This window comes from Mesoplodon bidens (assembly GCF_964165515.1).
Source record: "Mesoplodon bidens genome assembly, chromosome: 11".
NCBI classification, from domain to species: Eukaryota; Metazoa; Chordata; class Mammalia; order Artiodactyla; family Ziphiidae; genus Mesoplodon; species Mesoplodon bidens.
The window spans coordinates 74632906-74646588 of record NC_138167.1 but is presented as its reverse complement, the minus strand read 5'-3'; the positions used below and the strand labels follow the sequence as shown (position 1 = coordinate 74646588).

Genomic DNA, 13683 nt, shown 5'->3' with positions numbered 1-13683 from the left:
AGTAGAATGGGGGAAGTCACACCATGAGAAAGATAATTTCGGGTCATTCAGCATTTCCTGAAATGTACTTGAGATATTCTATGCAAAAAAATGTTCTACGGCCAAATAAGTGTGGGAACACTTTGTACTCAGATTCCCTCTTGGAGATTATGGTGCCCACATTAAAGCACATATTAAATCTCTAAGTCCAGAGATAAAGAAATCCAGCATAAACCAAACTTGTCTAACCATAGGACCTTTTCCTGCTCAATACCTAGTTACAGCTGATAGAGCCAATACTCCATAAATTATTCTTGGGAAACGCTGTTCTGGCTTATGCAGTACCTCTAGATCTCAGGGGGAGTTTGTGCAACAGTAGCAATCAATCGGGACCTCACAATTGTTCAAGCATACCTAGTTCCTTGATCACCTAGGTAAAACACAGAAAGATTACAAGCAATGGGGATGGGACCATCTTGGTTATGTAAAAAAATCTCACCAGTTGATAGCAGAGGCTCCTCTGTGTCTGGGAAGGATAGATGGGTGATAAATGATGGAACCATGCTTAGGGCTGTCAATTACATCCATGGGGATGAACTGTGTGCAGAAGGGAAGCACGTTTAGCTCAGCACCCACGGATCTGTAGGCCTCCGCCACCTCCTTTATGGTCTTGCCCTTGACTCTCCATCTAGGGAACTTGAACACAGGGGTCCCATTTTTCTCTGCAACCAAAGCTGAGCAAGAAAGAGAAGATTATTTTCATCAAAAAAGTTTTAGCCATAATTTTGTATTACTATGGATCTACACATTGTAATTTCATGAAACATTTACAAATAAAACATGATAAAGAACAATTTAGATTCTGACCAGGATTTGACATGATACGATTTTATCAAGATGCATCTATTTTTCTAATGTGATTTTTATCTATATATTTAAGGCATAATATGTTTCAACTCAGAAGTTTGTGGCTAGACAACGTTTTGAGATCTTAACTGAAGCTGCTTCTTTTATAGATCAAAAATTGTACCTTGGGCCTCCCTGGTGGCGCAGTGGTTGAGAGTCCGCCTGCCGATGCAGGGGATACGGGTTCGTGCCCCGGTCTGGGAGGATCCCATATGCCGCGGAGCGGCTGGGCCCGTGAGCCATGGCCGCTGGGCCTGCGCGTCCGGAGCCTGTGCTCCGCAACGGGAGAGGCCACAACAGTGAGAGGCCCGCATACCGCAAAAAGAAAAAAAAAAAAAAAAAAAAAAAAAAAAATTGTACCTTTATTACTGATACAGCCATTTAAATGACATTTGCTTGTTTGTTTCTTATGATTTGGAGTCAAGTGCCAAAACATCACCACCTCAATTAGACGTAGCCTCTGGTACAGATGGAAAACCTTGATTCCCTTCCCACACCTGTTTCCTGGAGGGAAGTCCCTTTTATCACAGGGCAAACTGTAGACTGGAACACACTCTCCCTGCCAAACAGGCAGATCCCAAAAGATAAATGGAGAAAGTGATAGGAATAGAATAAGATAGTTACACAGCTAGAAATCCCACTAGGGGAAGATAGATAGAGAGAGACTTCAGGAGATCACCATAAGCTAGACACCAACCAGAAAATGCCCAGACCATCGGGCAGCTAAGCAACAATCAGAACATTTTGAAACTAAACAGACTTACTTAGGCCAATACCACAGAAAAACAGATATAAGCCTGCATTCGACCTTGGGAGGTCTATAAGATAACAGACGCTGAGAAAGACTGCATTCTTGCATGTAGCCAAGACAGGTAAACAGGTGAAAGGGGAAAGAAACTGGGTGGAAAGGGACATTATACCGAAACCTGAGACAAATTACCATATTTTAGTATATGTTACCACCCTTTTGCTAATATGCATATGATTTAAATAGCGCCATGACAGTCCCGGTTAGACCATGTAGGGTCGAAGGAGGAACTAATGATGTAAGCCTTGACATCTACACAAAATGAGGAAGAAGGTGGTCTTCTCCCCTCCCATTTTTTCTTTGACTATAAAAATGTAGCCCTCTGGGGACTTCCCTGGTGGTCCAGTGGTTAAGACTCGTGTTCCCAGTGCAGGGGGCCCAGGTTCGATCCCTGGTCAGGGAACTAGATCCTGCATGCATGCCGCAACTAAAGATCCCGCATGCCGCAACGAAGTTCCCGTACTTGGCAATGAAGATCCCCCACGCCGCAAGCAGTGCTGCCAAGTAAATAAATAAACATTAAAAAAAAAAAGTAGCCCTCTTTGTTCTTGGGGCCACGCTCCCTTGCTGGCCTGCTTGTATCTCTCAAGCCTCCTATGCTAATAAACTCAGTCTTTGCCTGCCACTTTGCCTCACCCTGAACTCTTTCTGTGCTGAGACAAAAGAACCTGAGCTTCAGTAAGTCCTGACACCAGGTAAGCGGTTTCAATGAAAAGACAGTGGGTTCAAGTCCCCTCCTAGGTCAGGGATTGTGGTTCAAGTCCCAGTCCGAGGTGTGGCTGGGTTTGAGTCCCATCTGAGGAGGAGTGTGGTTTCAAAAGTAGCTGAGTTGAGCTGCGTCTGTCTAGTTCCTTCTCCTAAATTCGCCCCTAAGATAAGTTAGTGGAGGAGAGAGGCCAGGAGTGGAGAACCCATGCTCCCCGAAAGGGTTTGCCCTACTGAAGCAGATCCCAGGCTCTTTGCTAAGGAAATGTTGTCCCTTCTGAAAGGAATGACTCCATCCTACCTCTGTGTGAATTGGAATGGCCCTCCAAAGTACAGACAGCACAAGCTCATTTTTTCCATAATAAAATAGCACTTTTACTAACTATATACCTTACATATATTAAGTATATATATATTTATTCTCCATCAATAACACAAAGAAACTACATTTTCGGCAATATCCAGAAGTCTTAACTAAGGCATTTTACCTGCATGTTCTGGCTTCCTTTCCTTTCTCCCCATCTAATCATCAACATTCATAGACTCTGGAGGGGATGATGCCTCCATGAAGGCTAAAGGCCAAAGCTTAACAAGTCCTAAAATGGCCCTGGCCTTCAAAGTGATGCTTTAGTCAATCCATTTGGGAGAATCTGAGAGACCAGTATAATAATGTTTACAAAATGTAAATGTTCCTAAAACGTTCAAAAAGCTGTGAACAAAACAAAATGTCAGATGATAGGAAAATGGGTAAATGGTGGTGAAAGAAATGTGGTGAGGGCTTCCCTGGTGGCGCAGTGGTTGAGAGTCCGCCTGCCGATGCAGGGGACACGGATTCGTGCCCCGGTCCGGGAAGATCCCACATGCCATGGAGTGGCTGGGCCTGTGGGCCTTGGCCGCTGAGCCTGCATGTCTGGAGCCTGTGCTCCGCAACGGGAGAGGCCACAACAGTGAGAGGCCTGCGTACCGCAAAAAAAAAAAAAAAAAAAAAAAAAAAAAGAGTCTTGAAATTGGGAGAAAATTGTGAAAGGTTAGATTGGGAAAGAAAAATGGGGTGGAAGAGACTTAGAAGTCTTCATTTGAAAAATCCACTCCACTGAGACAAGCTTGAGCCATTCAGGTGTTGCTCCCCCATATTGATTTTTGGCTGCCCCAGGACTATTTTTTGTTGCTCTAGTTGACTATACTGACAACAAAAATCGCCGCTGTCATTATTGATCCTTTTTATGAATCAGGTGCCATGCTGAGCAGTTTACATACATTATCTCATTTAATCCATGTGAGATGGGTATCACTGAACTAAGCTTAATGAGTTTAAGTGACTTGTCCAGGGTCACACAGCTATCAAGTGGCAGAGTCAGAACTAGATTCATGATTCTAGAACATACACTGTTAACCATATGCTGGGACCAGGCACCAGGGAAAAGTTCATTTCCCAGGAAACACTCTGAAAGGAGGTGTAAGAGTCACATGCTTGCAATTCTTCTGAAGTTCACTGTACATGGTAGAGACTCTTAGTTGCCCCCTTTCCTCCTTTACCAAGGATTGCTCTACTTTAGCTGAACACACGGCCACCCCAAATAAAATCTGTATTTCTCAGCCTGTTCTGCAAATAGATTTGGCCTATGACTAAGTTCTAGCCAACAGGATACAAGTGGGAGTAATATGTAAAACTTCTGGATTATGCCCTTAATAAAGGCTTGCCCTCTGCTTCCCATCTTGCCCTTTCTGCTTGCTGGAATGCAGAGTTGATAGTGGGGGCTGAAGCCACTACCTTGGACCATGAGATGGAAGCCCAGTGTTGATAATGACAAGACAACAAACCGAAGTAGCCTTCATTGTGATAAATACCTGGCTGCCACAACAGCTGTGATGGTCAATCCAAACTTGAGAAAGGGACTTCTATCTTATTTAAGCTAATATTATTTGAGGTCCTCCTGATTCAACAGCCAATCGGACACCCCAAATGTAAGTCCTTCCAAACAACCCACACACAAAGCTGGTGGTAATAGATAACGATGAGACAGGTAGTCCCAGCGACGGGAATCTGTCCCCTTCTGCCCTTGGAGCCAAGTATGAATTCATGAGGCAGATTCCCTCAGAATTTCCCAGGTTGAGATAATCTTTTTCTTTTTCTTTTTTTTTTTTTTAAATAAATTTATTTATTCATTTATTTATTTATTTTTTGCTGAGTTGGGTCTTTGTTGCTGCACAAGGGCTTTCTCTAGTTGTGGTGAGCGGGGGATGCTCTTTGTTATCCTGAGGTGCGCAGTCTTCTCATTGCGGTGGCTTCTCTTGATGCGGAGCATGGGCTCTAGGCGTGTGGGCTTCCGTAGTTGTGGCTCATGGGCTCTAGAGCGCAGGCTCAGTAGTTGTGGCGCACGGGCTTAGTTGCTCTGTGGCATGTGGGATCTTCCCGGACCAGGGCTCGAACCCGTGTCCCCTGCATTGGCGGGCAGATTCTTAACCCCTGCACCACCAGGGAAGCCCGAGATAATCTTTTTCTGAAAGACAGATAATTTCTAAATCAAGTGGTTAAATCCATGTGCATATGTGCTCTTGGCCCAACTCTTTTTAGCTTGACTCTTTTTTTTTCTTCCAGTTTTACTGAGATATAATTGATATACAACACTGTGTAAGTTTAAGGTGTACAGCATAATGATTTGACTTACATACATCATGAAATGATTATCACAGTAAGTTTAGTGAATATCCATCCTCTCAGATAGATATAAAATTAAAGGAAAAGAAACAAGCTTTTCCCTGTGCTGAGAACTCTAGGAATTTACTTTCTTAACAACTTTCACATATAACGTACAGCAGTGTGAATTATATTTATCATGCTATGCACTACATCCCTAGTCCTTATTTATCTTATAATGGGAAGTTTGTACCTTTTGACTGCCTTCATCCAACTAACCCAGTAACAAGAACTAGAATAAACCCCAGAGCTGATTCCTCCAAGAAAGAAAAGTAAAATTTTAGGGTTATCACAGATATTGTTTCCCAACCAATGTACTGCATCATACTAGTGATTTATAAAGATTCAAGTCATAAGTCACGATTTCTAGATGCTAGTTCTTATTCCCTACCTGTAGACTGTTTCTTGCACTCCTTCTCAACATAACTTTAGTGTGCAAATCAGAATCACGCTGTAGGTTTGCTCTGAGGATGGCTATTTTCTTTACCTACCTTAATAACCAAGCAGTCATAGCTATAATTTTTTCTGAGATAAATGTATTCTTTATGACCCCACATCAATTGCTATTGTTGGGTGTGGCCTTCCCTGCATTCCTATCGGCACCTCTGCAACAGACATTATTCTAGATGTCCCATAGCACCTTTGGAAAGTCACAAGTGTAATTCAGGAAAAACACATGCTTGGAAATTCCTCTGAGGGTGATTCCTCCTCTGGTGATTATCATGGAGGTAAGTGGAGAAACTTAGTAAAATAGGGGCCGGCATCTTTGTCTTGAGGCCCACAGAGAAGGGAGAGTTTCTGGGTCTGTATCTACCACACAAATAGATTTGGCCTGAGAAGGCCTTCAACAGGCAGAGTGGAGGCCAGTGCAGTCCTTGATCCGGTTGTTCCAAGATACACTCACCCAGTGGGTCAGCTTTTCCATCCTTATCTGGAACTGTGAACACTCCCACAACTCGGTGGCCCTCTTTGCAGAGGTGGCTGTAGACTTCTTGTCCAAAGAGGCTCTGACCAATAAGTGCCACCTTCAGCTTGTTTTTGAAATAAACCTGAGAAGCAATTCAACAGTGACAGGTATTAGTATGGGTAGAAGACATATGGATAATAAACACTCTTTTTTCAATCATACAAGATGACTTGAGCATTACAAAAGGCTCAAAGATCTACACAGTCAAATAGTTATTGACATACACTGAACTCAGACTACATGCTATATAGGTAGTAGTGAAAATAATTTCACACCTAAGTATTCCTCATTTTCCCTTTGCTCTAACTCCCTTGATTATTCATTATAATCATTGGGATTGCATATATTTTTATAAGGCATTTCAACTCCTTGATGAAATGAGGCCAGATGTTAACAAATAAGCATAAGTTTCATAGTTAAAAGGGGTGTAATTCTGAGCAAGATCTACTTCAATATGACAATGCTTTTATGCCCTGCAATTTTTTATGCCCACCTCCAAAAGAGGCCAAGAGCTAACATCTAGTATAACATAGGGGTCAAAAGCAGATCCTAGACTATCTGAGGTCAAACCTAGGGTCACCCACCCCTAGTTAGTTGTGTGACCTTTAGCAAGTAACTAACTTCCATTTGCCTTTTATTCCCCTCATCTGTAAAATTGGAATAACACCAACTCACACAATTCTGATTGAGGTAGATGACAATATGCATTAGGCTTAATGCACTGACACAAAGCACTGTTTAAGTAAAAGCTTTAATAATGTTTTAAAGGCTTTCCTATATACTAGACAATTCTATGTTTTTTCACACGGTCCAGAATTCTACAATCCTTGGTAAGTGGTGTAAACTCATTTGGTCTTAAGACGTGGACTGAACTAATGAAATGTTCTTTATAGTCCTTGTAGGTTTCTTAGAAGTTAATGCAGTCATTTGGCTTCAAACTTGACCTGCACTGATAATGCCACTTACAGTCTTTACTTATAGTATATTGTAATTTGCTGCAGAAAAGTCAATGTGCTTCATTACAGATACTATCCCAGACCCTGCTGTAAATTGTGCATAAGGTCCTATGTGCCATATTGACCTTCTCAAATGCGAATGATTCTGAACCCTACATTTGGCCCCATTGATTTCAGATAAGGAATTGAGGGCTGCACATAATTTCATTTATTTTAATCCTCACAACTATCCTGTTTTCTTATCCCCCATTTTGTACCATTTTATGAATGAAGAAACCAAGACTTAGAAATATCAAGTATATCTCCAAGGTCATACTAGCAAAACAAGGGAGAGGTAGGATTTGAATTCAGGGCCATCTGACTCCAAAACTCGCGAATGTACTTAAAAATAAAATGAGCCACTACTGCCCATCTCTTCCATCTCCTTTTTTAGAACATTAACACTGATGCACAAAAATGCAGTGATTGTCAATAAATATAAACACCACATAGATAAGAGTGGCACTAAAGGAGTTAAAGTTTTTAAGGACGTCTTTAAGCAATTATGCCTTCTGTAAACTCTCCCAAGATGAAACCTTTTCACAAAGCTTAAGGTAACATGTTGACATGATGATTGCTAAGATGGTGATGAAGAGCCACCAGGTGAAGCAGAGGGTCACGACCTCCTATGAGCTTCCCGTCTTGGCAAAGAACCAACCCCAGCTCCCCAGAGTTCTTTCCATCTTTCATTCCTCCACATTAGAATACGTCTCCACAGGATTTGGATTTAGAATATTTTTCCTTCAATCTAAATGGGATTCATTAATGTTCCAGAAAGTCATTCTAACTGAGTAAAGCCTCACTGTTAAAATCTGACTATGAGGAAAACAATTTTCCCTTATTTCCCATTTTCTTAAGGACATAGATGGCATCCCTTTTTAGGCATAAACTTAAAAGCCTACAGGTTCAGGGACTTCCCTGGTGGTGCAGGGGTTAAGAATCCGCCTGCCAATGCAGGGGACATGGGTTCAAGCCCTGGTCTGGGAAGATCCCACATGCCGCAGAGCAACAAAGCCCGTGTGCCACAACTACTGAGCCTGCACTCTAGAGCCCACAAGCCACAAATACTGAAGCCCGCAAGCCACAACTACTGAAGCCCACGAGCCACAACTACTGAAGCCTGCGCACCTAGAGCCCGTGCTCCGCAACAAGAGAAGCCACCGCAATGAGAAGCCCACGCAACGCAATGAAGAGTAGCCCCCGCTCGCCACAACTAGAAAAAGACTGCGTGCAGCAACAAAGACCCAACGCAGCCAAAAAAAAAAAAAAAAAAAAGCGTATGGGTTCACATTTTCCCTGTGAGCTGATAATTAAACAATTAAGGTTCTGGTATAAAAATTCTTTTCCATGGTCAGCCAAAGTTTCTATCCCAAAAGAGCCTAGAGCTTCAACATCTAACAGATTCTTGCAAACAGATTAACTCTGTAAGAACAGCACAATTTGCCTGCAGATAATGCATGACTATTTCATTTCCTCTCATCAAAAATATCAAAATGTTCTGTAAGTATTCTATCTTCAAATCCTATAATTAATGCTGTTGCTTGAAATAGAACTGACCTGATGTGTTGGCTATCTTACAAAATTTGGCTTTACCTCATACCATTACCAACACCAAATATTTTAAGACTTCTAAAATTATTAGTCTTAAAACATACAAGAGCCAAGAGGATGAGCTGACTCAATTGTAATGTGCTGTCAGCTGTCATCTGCTAATTGGGAGTTCAATTCCAGAGTCAACACTGTCCCAGAAAGACAGTGTTTAAAGAAACCATGTCAGTATCTCTGGAAATTCTACATTCACTGAAACACTTTCTGAGCTTAGTGGTAAAACTGAAACTATAAAGGTGAGTTTCTAGCAGTGAGAAAAAATTCAGAGTTTAAGATTTTAAGTACTTATAATGAGTTAGTATAATTCCAAAGAACTGGACTGGGATATTTCACCTTAGTCTTATTTCTCCAAGTATGATCTGAGGGCTGACTGCCCGTGTTGGCAGAATCAGCTGGGAGGAAATGTTAAAAATTTGTTTTTCTGGGCCCCATCCCTGATCTATTGAGTCAGACCCTCAGGAAGCTGGCACCAACTCAAAAGCATATGAGGAGGTTTGGATCCTGCCTCTGCACTTTATTAGCCCAGGAAGCTGCATTTGAACAAGCTCTCCATTGATAGACAGGCACACTAAAGTCTGCGAATCTCTGCTGTACAGAGTGTGTGTCCGCCCCCTACAAAAAAGATTTTGCCCTGGGCAGTTTGGGTCAGGAAAAAGTGGTGGAAGTAACAGCAAACAGTTTAACAAGACCCTGGTATGTGTCAGGTATTTAATATGTGTTACTTCATTTTGATTGCCCAATGACTACCAAGAGGCAGACATTAATAAGTCATTTTACAGATGGCTTTACAGATGAAGAAATTAAAACAAAGAGAGGTTAAGATACAGCCTGGGGATTCCCTGGTTGCCCAGTGGTTGGGAGTCCGCCTGCCAGTGCAGGGGACACGGGTTCCATGCCTGGTCCGGGAGGATCCCACATGCTGCGGAGCAACTAAGCCCGTGCACCACAACTACTGAGCCCACACGCCACAACTGCTGAAGCCTGCGCGCCTGGAGCCCATGCTCTGCAGCGGGAGGGGCCGCCGCAGTGAGGGGCCCCCATGCCGTGGCGAGGAGTGACCCCTGCGAGGACCCAATGCAGCCAAAAATAAAATAAAATAAGTGAATAAAAAAAAAAGAATGAAAGGGCTTCCCTGGTGACACAGTGGTTAAGAATCTGCCTGCCAATGCAGGGGACACGGGTTCAAGCCCTGGTCCGGGAAGATCCCACATGCCGCAGAGCAACTGAGCCCGTGTGCCACAACTACTGAACCAGCATGCCACAACTACTGAAGCCCATGCACCTAGAGCCCATGCTCCACAACAAGAGGAGCCACTGCAATGAGAAGCCCGCGGGCAGCAGCAAAGACCCAACGCAGCCAAAAATAAATATAAATAAAATAAATAAATTTATTTAAAAAAAAAGAAAGAAAGAAAATGAATGGTATTAAAAAAAAAAAAAGATACAGCCTGGAGTCAAATCACTACTCAGTGGCAGCTCTGAGATTCTAATCTAGTTATTACCCCAGTGCCATTGTTTTTCTATAACACCAGCTGTGCGACCTTGAGCTCAGCCTCAACAATTAAAATCTGAATAATAATAGTACCTATCTCACAAGGTTGTTAGGAGGATTTAGTGGGATAAAGCATGTAATGCATTAGTGCAGTGGGTGGCAATAACAAAGGCCCAATAAATGTCAACTAGTATCATTATCATACCACAAGTAATACCCAGGTAAATAAAAATGATGATAATGGATCTTCCCTACTGGGAGTGTACCATAAGGCAGGCACTGTATTGAGCCTTCTTCAGTGATTAAAAAAAATGTATCAAATCCTTATCATATGTCTTTTTTTTTTTTTTTTTTTTTTTTGCGATACGTGGGCCTCTCACTGTTGTGGCCTCTCCCTTGAGGAGCACAGGCTCCGGATGCGCAGGCTCACAGGCCCAGCCGCTCTGCGGCATATGGGATCCTCCCGGACCGGGGCACGAACCCATATCCCCTGCATCGGCAGGCGGACTCTTAACCACTGCGCCACCGGGGAAGCCCAGCCCCTTCTTTTTTAAAAGGAAAATTTGGCGATCGTTTGACAGGTCAATTATGGGAAATAGTTCCATCAGACTTTCTAAGGGAATATCATGGTGGACCTGACACGGGAGACAGCACCATTCATGAAAGGATTAGGCTGATGACGAGAGAACATACTTTAAGGCACTATCAGTGCCTTGTTATATTGGTGAGAAAGACGAAGGCGGCATAAAATGACCCACAGCATTTCTAAATCCGGGTGATAAATGCTGTTATCTTGAGGTTCTCTAGAGATAACATTCTGCCTTAGAAGAGCCTTTTGCAGGGAATAGAGCTTTTGTTTCTTAAACTATCAAATATTGCATTCCCAGCCTATCCACATCCGGGTGAAATTCTTCGGGAAGCAAGTTAATATGGACTCTGATTATGTTCCAATGGTTTAAAGAAAAATACACACAGTCTTCTCTGGAGAACTTAAGGGCACAGTGCTAAGAGTCTGTGCTGATCCGAAGCCCTTTTGTGAAGCAGATGTTACCTTAATAGAACCAACTGAGCAGGATGTAAAATAAGGTCAAAGCTGTCCACATGAGCAATTGTGAGAACTGGCAGTTTTCCTAATGAGAACTGGAACGGAGAAAGGACCTTCCCACAAAAGAATAAAACAAAATAAAATTTTCTGAGACACTGAGATGCCTAACTCTTAATGGACCATCTGGCACATGGTTCCCCAAATCGTGCCTGATGGTGCGCAAGATCTGTTCACCAAGCACGTTTTGAGCATTTGCCAAGCTCTGGGCACAGTGCATGGTGGGGCTGCCATCAGTGGCCTGGCAAAGAGGATTTTATTTGGCCCACAGAGCATCTGCAGAAGAACTGTGGTAAGATTTTTTAGGAGGTTTCACATTAGCAGGCTGAATTTCTGACTTCTCTTTAAAAATCAGGAGGTTTGTCAACCATGGTCGACATTCCCATGTGGAAATGGTCGGCTGCAGCTGAGCAGGGGCTGCTCCCTTTAACTCTGAATGTGGCCTTTCACTCTCTCCAGCCCAAATGCTACATCTGTCTTACCTGTTTGGCCTCGGGGGGTGGGGGGTAGGGGTTTGTTTGGGATCCCTAAGCTCTAGGCACAAGAGTAGTCCCCACCCTAGTTTGGTTGAGTGCCTTTTCATATTTTATTGCCCACTTGTATTTCCCTTCCGTTAGTATCCTTTACCTAAAGGCAAGTTTAATCATTTGTCCCACTAATCTGTGGACCCCTTGAAAGCAGGGACTATTTATCTCTTGTTTATCGTTTTATCCTTTTTGGCTGTGAGACTCTAAAAAAATTATGTAACTTCTCTGGGTCTCAGTTTCCTGATTCGTAGAACAGGCATTATAATAGTACCCACTTCATTGAGATGTTATGAAGACCTAATGAGTATATGTAAAGCATTTATAATAGTGCCTGGTGCATACAAAGTCTTATATCAATGATACCTATTATTATTATTATTATTTCTTCAGGATTTAGATGAAGTGCTCAGTACATAATACACAATTTAATATGGTTTGAAGTTGAATCTGAAGGTCCTAAATCAAATTAGATGCCAAAGCAGAGGGTCAGGCAATAAGGAAACAAGTTAAGGACCTGGTTGCTAGAACCAGCGTATAAAGCCAGTACTTGGTTTCAAGAAGCAGGGAAGGGTCCAGCCTCTTGAACTGGATCATAAAGTAACCCTAAGTCCTGGAACCAGGCTATGAATCCAGAGCAACAGCCAGGCTTGTCCCAGACACTGGCAGAGGAAATAACAGCTAAATAACAGAGTGCCAAATAAATATTAGGGCTAAATAGTTCCCACCCTCGGGAGAAATTAAGAAGCAGTGAGCCAGGCAAGATACTGGAAGTGGACGATAATAACTAATTGACAAAGGGTCTTATTGCTATATATAGTTGCACTAGTTAATAAGATCCAGTCATATCATTAAGCTGAGATCATTAAATATTTCTAAGTCCATTTCTTTAAGACAGAGAATGGAAAAATTAATTATATCAGGAAGTGTTATGAACTAATTTCCTCCTTGGATTTTGTTAAGTTCTGAGAGATTTTTTTTTTCATTCCTCCTTCATTCTGCTTTAATGCCAAACTCAAAAGCGCTGTGTGATTTAAAAAAATTTTTTTCATACGAAGGTACAATTTACATACAATGAACACACCCTTTTCAATGTAAAATTCTTTCAGTTTGGACAAACACACAGTCATGTAACCACTGTTACAATCAAGATAAAGAACAGTTCCATCACCCCCCCAAATCCCCTCTTGTCCCTTTGCTGTCAATCCCTCCCCCTATCTCCAGCCTGGCCTTTTTTCCCATCACTATAGGTTTACTCTTTCCAAAGTGTCAGACAAATGGACTCATATACATATGCAGCCCTTTGAGTCTGTCTTCTTACACTTAGCATACATATTTGAGTTTCATCCATGTTGTTGTATATATCAGTAGTCCATTCCTTTTTTTTTTTCTGAGTAAGATTTCACTATATGGATGGATATACCACAGTTTGCTTATCCTGCCACCAGCTGAAAGACATTTAAATTGGTGATTTGAATAATCCCTTTGTAAACATCCATAAATAGGTATTTGTGTGAACGTAAGTTTTAATTTCTCTTGGGTAAATACCTATAAGGGCAACTGCTGGGTCATTTGATGGGTTTATGTTTAATTTTATATAAAAAAAGTCGGTTTTCCAAAGCAGCTGTACCATTTTAAGCTCCCACCAGCCACGTCTGATTTTGAACAATTCTTATAGAACACGGTCCAAAGGATGAATCTCCATTTTCTATGGAGTAAAATATCCCAAATTCTTCATTTATTATTCCATGTCTTCCTTTGGCCATTGAAGAACCTGCCTTCTTCCCAGCCATATGGCACTGCTCTCCCACATGTATTCCTGGAGATAGACTCAGGGCCCTGACCCCTGACTACACCTGGCGCTTCCCCACAAGGGTGTTTTTGTTTATGCCATTTGCC

General features: G+C 42.2%; 1 protein-coding gene across 2 annotated transcripts in view; it reads right to left on the bottom strand.

Moving 5' to 3' along the window:
- ALDH1L2 (aldehyde dehydrogenase 1 family member L2) overlaps positions 1-13683 on the bottom strand; it is a 57898-nt gene that overhangs the window by 42763 nt on the left and 1452 nt on the right. For both annotated transcript variants that reach the window (XM_081250034.1, XM_081250033.1), the window contains exons 2-3: positions 6001-6145; positions 479-713 (exon numbers count right to left, since the gene is read on the bottom strand). In XM_081250034.1, coding sequence (XP_081106160.1) covers positions 479-713; positions 6001-6145 — 380 coding nt within the window. The remainder of the gene's footprint in view (positions 1-478; positions 714-6000; positions 6146-13683) is intronic.